Here is a 15,000-nt window from a genome sequence, read left to right as displayed (position 1 = left end):
TTCAGCAGACCCGGCACTCCACAGAGTACGGTGCATTGGTGGTGATCTCAAAAAGGATTCCAACATGTTATCAATTCCTTTCACCTTTGTCTTGGCTGTCGCCATGTCCACCCACATTGAACTGAAAACTGAGACCTACACCAAGACCTGTGGACTTTTACTAGTTCACTGTGGTCTAACATCAGATTTATGTATTCCTCTGCATCTTGGATTGCATTGAGCATTTTGGGATTGCAAGGTATTCCATAATGCCACACGAACAACAGATGGCACTATGTGCTCCATTTTTAATGATTTGATAATTAAATATATCTGAGATATGGTGGTACAATTGCGGCTATTGTGAGTCCTCTTATCGTACGCTCTATCGGATTTGAAAACGTGCATGCCACAGCCTTGCGAAATAGGGGAATTTGGTTAAAATTGCTAATTTTTTTGTGTGTTTGTTTTGTGATCTTAGGTAAAAGTTCAGGGGAAGGTGACGTTGGGTCCAAAAATAGTGCAGCTGCAAGGAAATGCATATTGAGAGGTATGGCTACTGTTCAGTTTTTACTTCGGACCAAAAATTGGGGCCAAAGTTATGCAAAGCCGGCACTCCCCCAAGGCAATAGCATCCAACATATAGCAATCCCGAAACATTTCTCTCGTTTGTATTCGTCCAGTTAGCCCTTCCATATGTAATGTGGGTAAATGGGACAAGATGTGTTGCGTCGGGCTTTTAGTTGGGTCTTCATTTCCCTATTCCTACACTTATTTTATTCTTTTCACTTCATTTTACACATGCACCCCACCATGCATGCATGCATGCACGCTCGCCAGATCAGTGATGCTACCTGCGGAGCAGGAGTAACGAATATCACCGCAGCCTCATTTGCATACAAGCGCTGCTTCCCCGTTCAAACGGCGCGCCATTAACCAACCGTCGCCTCACCTCAGACTCACCCCATGCTCACCACGATGCGACAATGCTCACCATGATCGCTACATCTCCTCCCAAAAATCCCCACAGCAACTTACGCCCAACCTCTTCACCACAAATGCCACATCCGCTACCAACCACTTCAACCTCATCACCACAATTGCCTCAACCACTTACAATGCTTCAACAACTTCACTGCAGACGCGACAGCACTTCCCCCACCTCACCATAACCGCCACAACTGTCATTAGCTCCCTGGATGCTCACAACAATCGTTGCGGCTGCTGGGGAATGGGAAACACAGCGGGTGCCTGTGAGCCAGAACACTTTGGCGTGTCGCTCGAAGCATGAATGTGCGCTGAGATTCATTCGGCGACGACTGGGTAGCTCTGGCGCTCCGCTAATTAACAGCATTTGGGTGGAGTTGCATGGCTGAGTCTGGGTGTGACTGAGGCCATTTTCAGCTCTGGTGTCTGGCAGGGCGTGGCTACTTCTCGGGGAGGTGTCTACGCACCAATGGGGATGTGTGGAAATGCCCACAGGGTCTTTTGATCCGATCTATGGCTCCTCTTTCACTGTGGGCTCTATAAAAAGACAGCAAATCAGGGTCTTGGTCTTCTTTCATCTTTAGGGTCCAGAGTCTTTTCTCAGCCGAGCGTCATCGTCTACCTGTCTTTATGAATGAGAGCCGAGCTGAGAGGGCAGCACGAGAACGAACCAGGCGAGCAGCGCTGAGTCGTTTCCGGATCATCAGCACTCTGCTCCCATGGTGTTCCACAGTCATCATCATTAATAATACATTTGCAGACTCTCTTATATGCCCTGTTAAGCTTTCTCTCCCATCTGTTGTCTTGTCCACTGTGAACGCATCACTGAAAGAGCATACTGAGCATAATAGAAAGAGCATAATATGTCAAGCTTGTAGAAGTTTTTTTTTTATATCAGGGTAGCTCTGCTCTGTCTTTCTTTTTGTAAATAATAATTGCCTTTCTTTTCCTGCACCCATGAACCCTGGCTTTCCCCTGTTGTACATTTTATTGAATAAAACCCTTTACTGTACCACATGACCTTTCATCGCCCTCGCTCGTAATAAGTTGCTTATGTTAGAAATGAACACAGCCAGTTTCGTCTTTTCCTTCATTGGTCCAGCATGGTCCGCACATTAGTTTAGCCGGGAAGTTCTGCCCCACCAAATCTGCTCTTGTTAGCCAGCGCACACTCACTGTATCGCTCGGCAGTAAACCGGGTGTGCATTGAGGGCACGAGACCCCAATTGACTTGGCCGTCCACAGGTAAGGTAGCACTCGAAGTAGTATAACCATGTCTAGATTGGTAGTGCCAATTGGTGTTCGTGATTGCTCAACCTGCAGGTGTGCAGAGTTATCTGTGCCCGGCGGCTTCAGGACCGGGCGTTCGAAAGGGACCCGAGTGCTTCTCCTCGTGGTGAACTTCAAACCCCGAGTCCGCAACAGTATGCTTTTTCTTATTTGAACATGTGCATACCATGGCCTTGCAAATTAGGGGAATCTGGCCAAAAATTGCTTTTATTTTTTGTGACCTTGGGTAAAAGGTTGGGAGAAGGTGATGGTGGGTACAAAAATAGTGCAGCTGTAATGAAATGCATCTTGATGGGTATGGCTACTGCTCAGCTTTTACTTCGGACAAAAAATTGGGGCCAAAGTTGGACCAAAACATGTTACGAAGTCGACGCCAAAATAACACCGCAAGTCAGCTTTTATCATTTTGTCAAGTCAAACTCTGTGAACATTGAGAACATTGTGTACATTTTTGTTTCTTGAACTTGGAATGACCTGCTAATGGATTTAATTCATGAATCATTTCTGCTTCATTCATCCATTTGTTAAAGGCGTTTTTGCCAGGTTCTTGTTAATGTCATCATTGATGAGAATCGATTTAACATTATCCTCGTATTTCTCCACATTTTCATCAAATTAAATTTGCTCACCAAATTAAATTATGGTTTCGGCATTGCTGACCTTCCTAATTTTATCATAATTAGCTCCACTAGTACGTGCCCGTACGTGCGTGGCCGTACGTGCAAAAAAAAAAAAACTTTCAAACCGCGAGTCAGAAACAACAACTACACAGGCCGTTCCTTCGCTCTCCCGTGTCTGTACGTGCGTGCCCGTACGTGCAACCCCCCCCCCCCAAAAAAAAAACTTTCAAACCGCGAGCCAGAAACAACCACACAGTCTGTTCCTTTGCTCTCGTAAACGACGACTGGATTGTGGCATTGTGTTTATCTATAAATGCGCTTAAGAAATCGAGAAATTATTAGAGTACATCAAGTCATCACTATCCGGAAGTGGTGCATGTCCGTACGGAATGTTCACATGCATTTTACGAATTATCGCTTGCATTGAAGTAACAACTGCTGTGATACTTACACACAGAGTTAATTAAAATCAAGTTTACCTCCCTGTCCTTGCTTGCCATGACATTCACTGCCATTCACCATTGCCACTCCTACGCCACGGTAACTAAGGCACCGATCCCCATCGTAACCGGCACGGCACGTGACGTCGTCGGCCGGCCGCGCACCGGCCTACGCAGCCACGCCTACGCAGCCACGCCTATGCAGCAACGTGTCCTTTCATTGGTTGGTAAATAAATGGCCATAACTTGGGAAGCACTTGTCCGATTAATATCAAACCTTGAAAAGGTATATCCACAGGGCCCCAGCAATATACCTGGCAAGTTTCAATTAGATCGGACAAGTGGTTGTCGAGAAACAGTGGTCACACACACACACACACACACACACACACACACACACACACACACACACACACACACACACACACACACACACACACACACACACACACACACACACACAGCTGGAATTATAGATAGATAATATAGTTTTTTTTTTTTAAAACGTGTGCAAAAACAATCCTGTCATCCCAATTCCAGTGACAATGACATGTATCATGCCTCATTAAGTGCTGTAGTTGTTAAATTTTCAAAGAAACTTTACAAACAAATGGAAGGAAAATTGCTTTAGTCACCGAGTCATTCCGTTTCTTCACTTCTGCACATGATTCTTGGACAACTATTATTTTAATTAAAATGAAAGTTACGTGTGATGCAAGTTCCATGATATATTGGATAGATTTCTTCTGATCAGTTGTTTTAACTCATTTGTGAATAATGAACTTGCATTGCGAGCAAACCACTCTACTTTGATGCCATATCTCATTTAAAATTTGCACGAGACCCGAATACTTTCTCTAGTTGTCATGCTCTCTTTCTCCAAAGTCAATAGCAAGCAGGACCTGCTTTTCCAATCTCGCTCCTTGTCTTTCTCCACGTTCCATGGTTTGCCACTTGGCTTGCATGCAGAAAATACTTTTTGTAACTGCCTGTGGGTTTGCAAACAGATTGAAAAGATGGAATTTTATGTGTTTTTAAGTGATTGCACACCACACTTTGATCGTTTTTAAAGCTGTTCCTTTGTACTATATGCTGGGGAGTTGTGGAGAGGGATTGAAAACGTGGATAGATTTGTTTTACCTTGCAGTCTGTGGATATTGATGAGATTTTGTCTCTTGTTTTCTCTTTAATTCCTTATTAATTTTTTTTTTTATATTGACTTGAGACTCATAGTGGAGCTTGTCTGTAAATCACATGGAGGATAAAGACATTGGTGTACTTTGATGTGAATTACAATTTCATTTGTAGATTAGGGATAATGCACATGGAACAGCTTTCGGGATTTGAACCTGGATTTTCAGGATCATGATGCATTGGTTCGAAGGGAAATGCCAAACAAGCCAACTTTTGGCAATTTTTATCTCTTCTGTTGGCCATATACTCGGCAAAATGTCAGATGTTGGCATTAGCATTGTACAGCAGTATAGTGAAAAGGTCAGGTGCTTGGTCATAACGACCCAGGTTAGTCTTCTGCACTATTCCTGTTCTTTTATTGTTGGAAGGCATGGTACCCTATTGATTTTGTTATGTTTATTTTTATTCACCTACTGGTTTCATCGGAGGGGACTATAGGTTTGCTGTCTGTCTGTCAGGGGGCGGGGGGAAAAAGAAAAAGAGAGGGAGAGAGCTGGAGAGGGAGGGAGAGATAGCGAGCGAGCTGGAGAGAGAGAGTCAGAGAGGGAGTCGGAGAGAGGGAGGGAGTCAGAGAGAGTGGGGGAGAGAGAGGGGTAGAGAGGGGTAGAGAGGGGGAGAGAGGGGGACAGAGGGGGAGAGAGAGAGAGGGAGAGAGAGAGACGGAGAGATATATCGAGATCACAAAGGGGTTTAAATCTTTTCCAGAATGCATTTTTGCATTTTCTTTTACCACTGATATGGTGGGAGAGGAAATTTAGCTACATAATATACTACAGAGACAACTACACAAGGACTCCCTTATGTGTTGGTATGTGCCTGCCTTGGGTCTCTGAAAACCTTCACAATGTAAGATGGAGCGGTGTATGTATGTATGTATGTTTGTCTGGTAACTACTTCGAGACCCTTGGGATGATCAACACCAATTTTTAAGGGTATACTAGAGGTCCCTACTCTGCTTTTATGTGAATTTTTTTTCAATTTTTATCTTGCCAAAAGGAAGTTTTTGCAAGATATGTTAGTCAGCTTGTATGTTTTTTTTTTTTTTGTTTGTCTGTGATCACGTATAAAAAATTCTGCAGAGCACAGTTATCATTGGAAAATTTTGTAACTTCGCATATCAGAGGCCTATAGAGATCCCTTTCAGCGCATAAAATTTTGAAGGTCAAGGTCAAAGGTCAAGGTCACTTTGTCGCAAATCAGGGGAGTCGACGAAACCCTTATTTTTTGAGTAATTTTGATCGGATTGTCTTCAAACTTCATGGGAATATAGTTCATGGTCTGGTGCTCAGCTGATTAATTTTTGATGGTGATTGGCCTTGACCTTCATGGTTAACGCCTAAGGTCAAACATATTTGACCCCAAGGTCAAATTTTCAAGTTTTAGGAACCATATCGTGTAGTACCTCAAATTGAACACCTCGATGAGTGCTTTCTAGATATGTCAAGCTTGAGACGTTATGACATCATTTGGTGACGTTATGAGGCAAACGCATATTTTTCATGGTTTCTCTGTAGAACGATTCTCATCGGAATCTCTCGTAGGCAGATATTCCTCAAGGAGTCGCTCCTAGTGGATAGCAGCTCCGTTCACCTCAGTGTGACCTTAAAGAAGTCACATGTGGTCACCTTTTGGCAAGATACGGGTCACCCTGCGGGTGACATTGTTTTTATTTTTTCTCTTAATCGAATTTTTTTGCTTTTTTTTCAGATTTTTCAAAGGTCTTATTATTTGGATTATTTCCCCATTCTGGCAGACCAGTCCATCAATTTATCTGGTAACTACTCTGAGACTAAGGACCATATACAGATAGGTTGGGAAATTCCTGTTGCAAAATTTAAGTGCATTTCCAAGAATGTGCCGCAGCATCTTACACACTGAGATTGAGCCGAGAAGTACCCAGAAGTACCCACTCGCAATTAATAAAGTTTACATTTTATTTTAGCTGTTTCAGTTTGAGTGCAAAGCAGATGCGGATGTGCTTTTCATTTTTGGATGCTTTGTAGTTCAAAGTGCATTCTGCCACTTCTTTTCATTATGAGAACAGCCTCCTGCTCTCAAATATTGGTATAATGGTATGGTGAAGGAGTTGGTCTGCACTTTTAAGTCCATAATATTCTCTCTTCCACCAATACAGTGGAAGGTGGACCATGCTCTTGGAAAATCTCACTGAATAGAAGATAAGCATTGAAACAAACCATGCTCTCATATATTTCATAGTTTTACAAGATGCATGATGTCTCCCACTGTCTACAGATTGCGTTCTCCGTGCAACTGATGCTATGATCTCCTTTTGGATCTGAAATGAATGCATTTCAAAATTCCCATCGAGTGCGATTTGATGCAGTTTTATTTCTTTGTAATTGCTTGCATGTGGGGAACATTGGAGATGGGCCAGTCTTGATTGCTGAGAAAATAAGTATTCATTTGGGTATGTAATCAGACTTTAAAAATCCTTTATGTGCATGTTTTCCTTAGTCTTTAGTTCACAGTAGATAGATTTACTTCGTGATGAAAATTCTTGTCATTCTCTAATATACAAAGCAATGTCAGATATCTGTCCACATGCGATATCAAAGAGAAATTGGCGGTCAGGATTCGAAGCCAGTTGCATCACAATCTGTTTTCTGACCTCTGCATTTGCAGCTAATTCGGCATTGGTCTTTTGCGCTATTCCTGTCCTTTTATTATTATTATTAGGGTACTTTGCCTTCCAGGCTGGTACCCTATTGATTTTGTTATGTTTATTATTATCCCTGACTGGTTTCATTGGAGGGGACTATAGGTTAGAGAGAGAGAGATAGAGATATATATATATATATATATATATATATATATATATATATATATATATATATATATATATATATATATATATATATATATATATGAATGACTCACTCTTCTCTGTACCTTAATCTGTTTGACCTCTGCATTAGCAGCTAATTTGGTTGCTAATACAGCGGGTGATATGACAGGTCATGAATTATATAATTGCATATGTGTATTTAGGACGCTTCATATAACACCGTCATATATTGTGATGTCTCTTTAGGGCTGGCAGAATGGCCGAGTGGTATGCACACCCTTCTCTAAGCTGTCCAGATTGGCTTTGAATCCCAACCCAGCTATAAACTGCCTCTCAGGAGGGGTGATTCATCAATCTGTGTGCCATCCCTCAGATGGACGTTAAGCCCAGTGTCCTGTCTGCCATCATTCGTTTGTGGATGTTAAAAATCCTATGTCCTTCTTGAAGAGTAGGTGAGCTACCACCAGTGGGCCACATTTCAAATTACTCCCCTAAATTTAGTCGAACGTCAGGCCTGGTCAGCCTGTTTGTGAAAGACTTTGGCCAACCCCACAATTGTGGCTGTTAAAGAAGAAGAAGATTGTGAAGTCTCTTTAAATGCATTCATAACATGGATGACTTTGAACACCTTTTGTCTATGTCCATAGTGAGGGCTTAACATGTTCATATTTGATTATCTGCAGGTCTGATTGAAAACTTTCAGTTGACACCTACCTGTATTGGTTTTCATATAGACCTGGAAATCAAATAATTCATTAGTGCGCTGTGCATTGAGTGTGCTTTTGTCATACAAAGCACTTTTTCCACATTTTTTTGTTTGTTTTTTCTTTTTTTGCAGTTTCCCAAAGAAGAAGCCAAGAAAGAGGGAAAAGTGCTGGGTTGGGGAGTCAAAAGATAAATGCAATGGCTACAAAAACTCCAGCTGGTGAAGACCCAAAGAAGCTAGAAAGGACAGGGAGAGTGCGAGAAATTGGATCCCAGGCTATTTGGTCTCTCTCATCTTGCAAACCAGGTGTGCTGTGTCACAATATCCCATGAAAATTCTTCTCTTCCAATGAGAGTACTGAATTGATTTGTTTTAAAGGTATCGTACCTTCAATTTCTGTGTAAATACATGGTTTTGATGATATCTGTGATGAAAATGACATCCTCTTACTTTTTATGCACTTCCAATGATTGTGTTTGTGGGTGGTGCTATTATTTTATGAACGGGGAAGTTAAAGAGAAATTCTGTGCAATGAAGAAGCTTCCATTTCTCTTTTAGTAATAACTTTGAATAATAACTCCATATGAGAAATTGTATAAGCAGAAGAACTTTTTAGTTGGGCATGGCGTGAAATTGGAGGAGGTCCTTACAACTACTTTATATACACTTGCTAACTGACTTTGAACTTTGGTAATGGTCTAAAACGAGACTGGGAATATGGGAGCAGCTGGTGGAGAATGAAATTTGATCAGGAGTGAGTGGGCCAAGGTTTGAGAATCACTTATTGCAACCACCATTTGTTACATTTAGCTTTGGTGGTTTGTGGATTGTGTTTCTATTGTTATCTGTACCTTACTAGCTTGCTCTTGCCTTCGTTTTCAGGTTTTGGTGTTGATCAGTTACGTGATGACAATCTCGAGACTTACTGGCAGTCAGATGGCTCTCAACCTCATCTGGTCAACATTCAATTCAGGTATCAAATTTTGGGAAAGTCCTTGCACCTTACCCATGGCAGTTCATATGCTGTGCAATTTGGTTTGATGTGTCGTGATATGTTGTGGTGTAATTTGTATTGATGTGTCGTGGTTTTCATCCTTTCAGGCGGAAGACAGCCGTAAAGACTGTATGCATCTACGCAGATTACAAGGCTGATGAGAGCTATACGCCGAGCCGGGTCTCGCTTCGTGTCGGAAACAATTTCCATGACCTGCAAGAAATTCGAGTAAGCATGGGAATTTTTATCGAGGAAGTTGAGGATGGTAATTCTGTTAGAAAGCATAATTATGGATTGTATAGTCACGTTAAAAATACAGAACCTTCGTTGAAACTTGAGGTTCAAAATATATGACCTGCAGGCCACCTTTCAGGAAAGCCTCTAGCTTTTGATAATTTGTTGCTCAATGCAAAATTGTGCCATCAGTTGATTTATTTATTATAATTATCTTGCCAAAACGAAGTTTTTTGCAAGATATGTTAGTCAGCTTGTATTTTTTTTTTAATTTTTTTTTGTTTGTCTGTAATCACGTATAAAAATTCTGCAGAGCACAGTTATCATTGGAAATTTTTGTAACTTCGCATATCAGAGGCCTATAGAGGTCCCTTTCAGCGCATAAAATTTGGAAAGTCAAGGTCAAAGGTCAAGGTCACTTTGTCGCAAATCAGGGGAGTCGACGAAACCCTTATTTTTTGAGTAATTTTAATTGAATAATCTCCAAACTTTATGGGAATGTAGTATATGGTCTGGCGCTCAGCTGATTAGTTTTTGGTGGCGATTGGCCTTGACCTTCATGGTTAGCGCCTGAGGTCACACATATTTGACCCCAAGGTCAAATTTTCAAGTTTTAGGAACCATATTGTGTAGTACCTCAAATTGAACACCTCGAGTGCTTTCTAGAAATGTCAAGCTTGAGACATTATGACGTCATTTGGTGACGTTATGAGGCAAACACATTTTTCATGGTTACTCTGTAGAACGATTCTCATCGGAATCTCTCGTAGGCAGATATTCCTCAAGTAGTCGCTCCTGGTGGATAGCAGCTCTGTTCACCTCAGTGTGACCTTAAAGAAGTCGTACGTGGTCACCTTTTGGCAAGATACGGGTCACCCTGCGGGTGACATTGGTTTTATTTTTTTTTTTAATGAAAATTTTTTTTTGTATACATGATCGAGGCTCATGGAAGAGCGAAAGCATAATGGAAGGTAACAAAATGGAAAGGGGGAAACACGAACAGCAGAGTAGAAGTGAGTGATAATGGGGGTGAACATGTTGTACACAAGCTGAATGAAACACAGCAATAAGAAGAAGGGACTTATCAGGAGTGATATAGGAGTCAAATGTGGGAATGGAAAAAAAGAGAAGGAACCACCAACTGACAGCTCTCTCTCTCTCACACACACACACACACACACACACACACACACACACACACACACACACACACACACACACACACACACACACACACACACACACACACACACACACACACACACACACACACACACACACACACACACACACACACACACACACACACACACACACACACACACACACACACACACACGCATTTAAAGGCCATTTTCCCCGCTAAAGCGGGGGTTAGCCTTGCGGGCCCCATGACAATCTTCTCCACTTTACCCTGTTTTGTGCATCTCCCCTTCTTAATCCCCTTGCCCACATTTCCTCTTCCACCACATTTAGCCAAGTTTTTCTCGGTCTTCCCCGTCCTCTACTTCCGACTACACTCATTTCCAACACTCCTCTCACCCAGTCACTTTCATCCTTCCTCAACACATGACCCAACCATCTCAACCTGTTTCTCTTCACAACCTCCATCACAGACTCTATTCCCATCATCTTCCGCAAGTCATCATTTGTCTTCCTCTCTCAACGAAACTCCACACATCCACCGAACCATTCGCATTTCCACCCTTTCCAGCCTTTGTTGCTGCTCCATGTTCAGTACCCATGTCTCACTCCCATAAATCATCGTACTCCTCACACATGAAGCATACACCTTTCCCTTCAGCTTCAACGACACTCCCCTCTTTGTCAGCACGCCACTCAGTTCCCGAAACTTCTTCCATGCACATCTCACTCTAGCAACCGTCGAAGAGTCTGATCCACCTTCTCCATTCAGCATGTCTCCGAGATAGCAAAATGTTTTCACCCCTTCCAGCTTCACACCATCTCCAAGATCCAACTCAACAATTCCTTCATCTGCTGCTCCCTCGATGCACACCTTACACTTGAATGTAGCTGCCACACTGGTTAATGACCCTCTCACCCCACTACATTTTCGATGAACCCATTCAGCACACATTGTACACTGAATGGAGTTCACTCCGACACCCTTCCTGCACACAGCACACGGCCACTTCCCAGTCCTTTCCACCACACCACATGCTTTACCACTTGCCATCACCTTCGTCTTTCCGATATTCACCTTCAAACCTTTTGCCTCCATACATTCCTTCCACTTGTTCATCTTCTCCTTCAGTCCATCCATACTTTCTGCAATCAACACCAGATCATCTGCATACAGAAGCTCCCACGGTAAACCCTCCTTTACCCTCCGAGCCCGCACCTCCATCACAAATACAAATAGAAGTGGACTTAGTACCGACCCCTGGTGCACTCCTACCCTCAACTCAAACTCACCACTGTTCCCATCCTTCGTCCTTACAGCTGTGCGTGCTCTCTCGTACATGGCCATCACTACTCTGATCAACCATTCCTCCACTCCTAACTTCCTCAATGCCCATGCCATTACTTCGCGTGGGACCCTATCAAATGCTTTCTCCAGATCAACAAACCCAAAAAACAACTTCTTCCTCTTCTCCATGTACTTCTCCTGCAACTGCCTTACAATAAAAATTGCATCTGTCGTTCTTCTTCCTGGCATAAATCCAAACTGCATTTCGTCAATCTTTACCTTCTTCCTTATCCTCTTCTCCAACACCCTTTCCAATACCTTCATTCCATGCTCCAATAACTTTATTGCTCTATAGGAGCCACAGTCCAGAGGGTCACCTTTCCCCTTGTACAGAGGGACGAGGGTACTCAGTTCCCAATCCACTGGAATGCGGCCTTCTTTCACCACCAGATTACAGATCTCTGTCATTCTCTTCACACCCCAACTTCCCCTGCCTTCAACATATCTCCCACCACTCCCGTCGGCCCTCCTGCTTTTCTACTCTTCATTGCTCTTATAGCTTCCTCAACTTCCTTCTCAGTTATCTTCTCTGCTGGTCCTAAAACTGGGTTACTCTCGATGTTTCTATCCCATTCATTTTCTACATTCAACAGCCTTTCCATATATCTCTTCCATCTTCCTTTAATTCCATCTGAATCCACAACAATTTGTCCCACTTCATCCTTCAAGCAACTCACCCCCGTCACATCAAATCTCTCTCTCGCTATCTGCTTTGCAATCCTGAATACCGCTCTCTTACCCTCCTCCGAATCCAAGCGTTCTCCAAACATTTTCCTATGGGCCTCCTGCGCCTTTGCAACCTCTTTCTTTGCAGCCTTCTTGGCTTCCTTATAGCTTTCATGTGCAGCCTCTTCTTCCACCGTATCCTTTGCCTTTTGCCATTCCTTGAACTTCTTCCTCTTCTCTTCAATCGTCTTTCCAACTTCATCATCCCACCACCATGTTTCCGAGTGCCTCGGTGGTCCTTTTGTCCATCCACATACCTCACCAACGGCTCCCAATAGACTATCTTTCATTGACATCCAACCACTTTCAAGCTCAACCACATCATCTTCAACCATACTCAGCCTCTCTCTTAATGCTTCCTTCACTGTCGCCTCTTTCAACCTCCACACCTTCATCCTCGGTTGGTACTTCACCCGCCGAATTCTCCGCGCACCTTTCACCCTTATATCGCAGACAACCAGGTGGTGCTGCGAAACAGTCTCCTCCCCTGGGATCACCTTTGTGTCCCGGAGGTTTCCTCGCTGACGCACCATCAGGTAGTCAATGGTTGTCGTCAACCCACCTGACGTGTATGTAATAAGCTTATTATCCGCTTTCTGGAATTGAATATTACAGAGCAACAAATCAGCCCCATCAGCAAACTCCAAGATTCTTTCACCTTCTCCATTTCTCACACCATATCCATAACCCCCATGGACTCCCTCAAAACCGTCTGGACTCCTTCCCACATGTCCATTCAAGTCTCCTCCAACCACAACAACTTCCTCATCTTTCACATTTTCAATCAACTTCTCCATCGCACCCCAGAACATGTTCTTCTCTTCATCGCTTCGACCGACCTGCGGGGCATATCCCGAGATGACGTTCACCAAGAGATTTCCGATCACAATTCTCACGATCATCAACCTTTCACTCACTCTAGTCACACTCACTACACTGTCTACAAACTCCTCAGAAAACATGACACCAACACCATGCACGCCTTCTGGGCACCCTTGCCACATAAACTTGTACTTCTGCCCCTGCCTTCCCTTCACCATTCTCACACCACTTCCCTTCCACCGTGTCTCCTGTACACAACATATGTCCACTCTTCTTCTGACCAATGTTTCAACCACTTCTCCAGATCTCCCTGTCATTGTCCCTACATTCCATGTACCAAACCTCAGAAACCGATCTCCACGTGGGGCATCAGACGATTGGTCATCATAAATGGAAAAATTTCCTCCCTTGCTTCGATCGGGTTCCCCACCTTGAGTTTTAACGAGAGGGGGTGAGGACCCCCACGGGGTACTTCGGGCTGTACCCTGCCCATCAGTTGTACTCATCATGGTTTCCTTTGGAGGCGATGTTTTTATGTCCGGATGCCCTTCCTGACGCCAACCCTTTTAGTCGCCTTTTACGACATGCAGGGATACGGTGTACCTATTCTGACCGGGGAACACACCGGGCACCAACTGACAGCTAACAAACAAAAAAAAAATATGAGAAAGAGGGGTGAAAGATCACAATAACCTGGAAAATAGGATTGCTTGAGAATGGGATAACTTGGACTGGAAGAGATCACGAGTATGGATGGGGGAAGACCTGAGGTAGTGGTGAACAGCTGTCTTGAAGCCCTGAAAGGAAGAATGGGACTAAACAGGCTGGGGAAATTGGTTCAACAGGTGAGAGAAGAGAGGAACAAATTAGTGGAGGTGAGCAGTGAGCTGGATTTTGGGAGTTTAACAAGAAGAGGGTTACTGGCAGACAGGGTGAACTGCAGAAATCTGAGAACGACAGAGCCAAGAGAGGGAAGAGGGTGCAAGACCAAAAAGGAGGTGGTAGAATACAGATGGTTGCCACAAAAATTCTGTTTCACACTGTACATAAAGGACTCCATTTCTCACTCTGTGTTCTGCTCTTACCCTTTAACCCTCATCCTTACCTGCATCCCTTGTTGTCCGTCTCTGACTATTTTCTCCCTCGGCCCTGCTGTTGACATTTTCCTCCTCTTTCCGCTTTTCCTTTTGCTATGTTGTGTCATGATCATTCTTTGTTCTGTCTCTTCTACAAGCTTTGACTCTGTGTACAAAAAAGCTGTGATACTCAAAGTGGGGTGGTTTTTAAACTTTGTTATATTCATCCGTTATCATTTGCTTCAGCTTAAGGTGCAAAATTAATTTCAGATTCATGTTGAGCAATACACAAGACATTGAAGCCCTGAAGGGAAGACAGGAAGCTTTCAATTTCAAGACATTGAAGCTTTGTGTGTGTTTGGGTGTGTGCACAAGTAATTGAAAGTACAGGACTTCCTCCCAATAATACAACTTTTTCCACATGTTGGGACTACTAGCGATTCACAATCTCCCGCAAATTTTAACTGGGAACCTTCCATTGAGCAGCAGTATGTTGTACCTCAGGCCCCACGTGCACGCTATCCATAGAAATGCCATAGTTATTCAAGAGCTGCACTTTGAGAACACTGTCTAGGATCTCTGCCAAGTTGTTGGGATGCAAGCTGGGCAAAAGTGTTACCAACTACCAGCTGGTC

General features: G+C 43.3%; 1 protein-coding gene across 1 annotated transcript in view; it reads left to right on the top strand.

Moving 5' to 3' along the window:
• The first annotated feature begins 460 nt into the window (after positions 1 to 460).
• The window catches only part of ANAPC10 (anaphase promoting complex subunit 10), a 15,539-nt gene continuing 999 nt past the window's right edge, over positions 461 to 15,000 (top strand). Inside the window, exons 1-4 of the mRNA XM_085896959.1 lie at positions 461 to 529; positions 8,155 to 8,328; positions 8,905 to 8,995; positions 9,124 to 9,244. Coding sequence (XP_085753085.1) covers positions 8,220 to 8,328; positions 8,905 to 8,995; positions 9,124 to 9,244 — 321 coding nt within the window. The 5' untranslated portion in view covers positions 461 to 529; positions 8,155 to 8,219. The remainder of the gene's footprint in view (positions 530 to 8,154; positions 8,329 to 8,904; positions 8,996 to 9,123; positions 9,245 to 15,000) is intronic.

Source organism: Eptatretus burgeri, chromosome 10, assembly GCF_056783735.1.
Source record: "Eptatretus burgeri isolate ZD-2024b chromosome 10, Ebu_testis_v1, whole genome shotgun sequence".
Classification (NCBI taxonomy): domain Eukaryota; kingdom Metazoa; phylum Chordata; class Myxini; order Myxiniformes; family Myxinidae; genus Eptatretus; species Eptatretus burgeri.
This window is presented reverse-complemented; position numbering and strand designations above follow the sequence as displayed.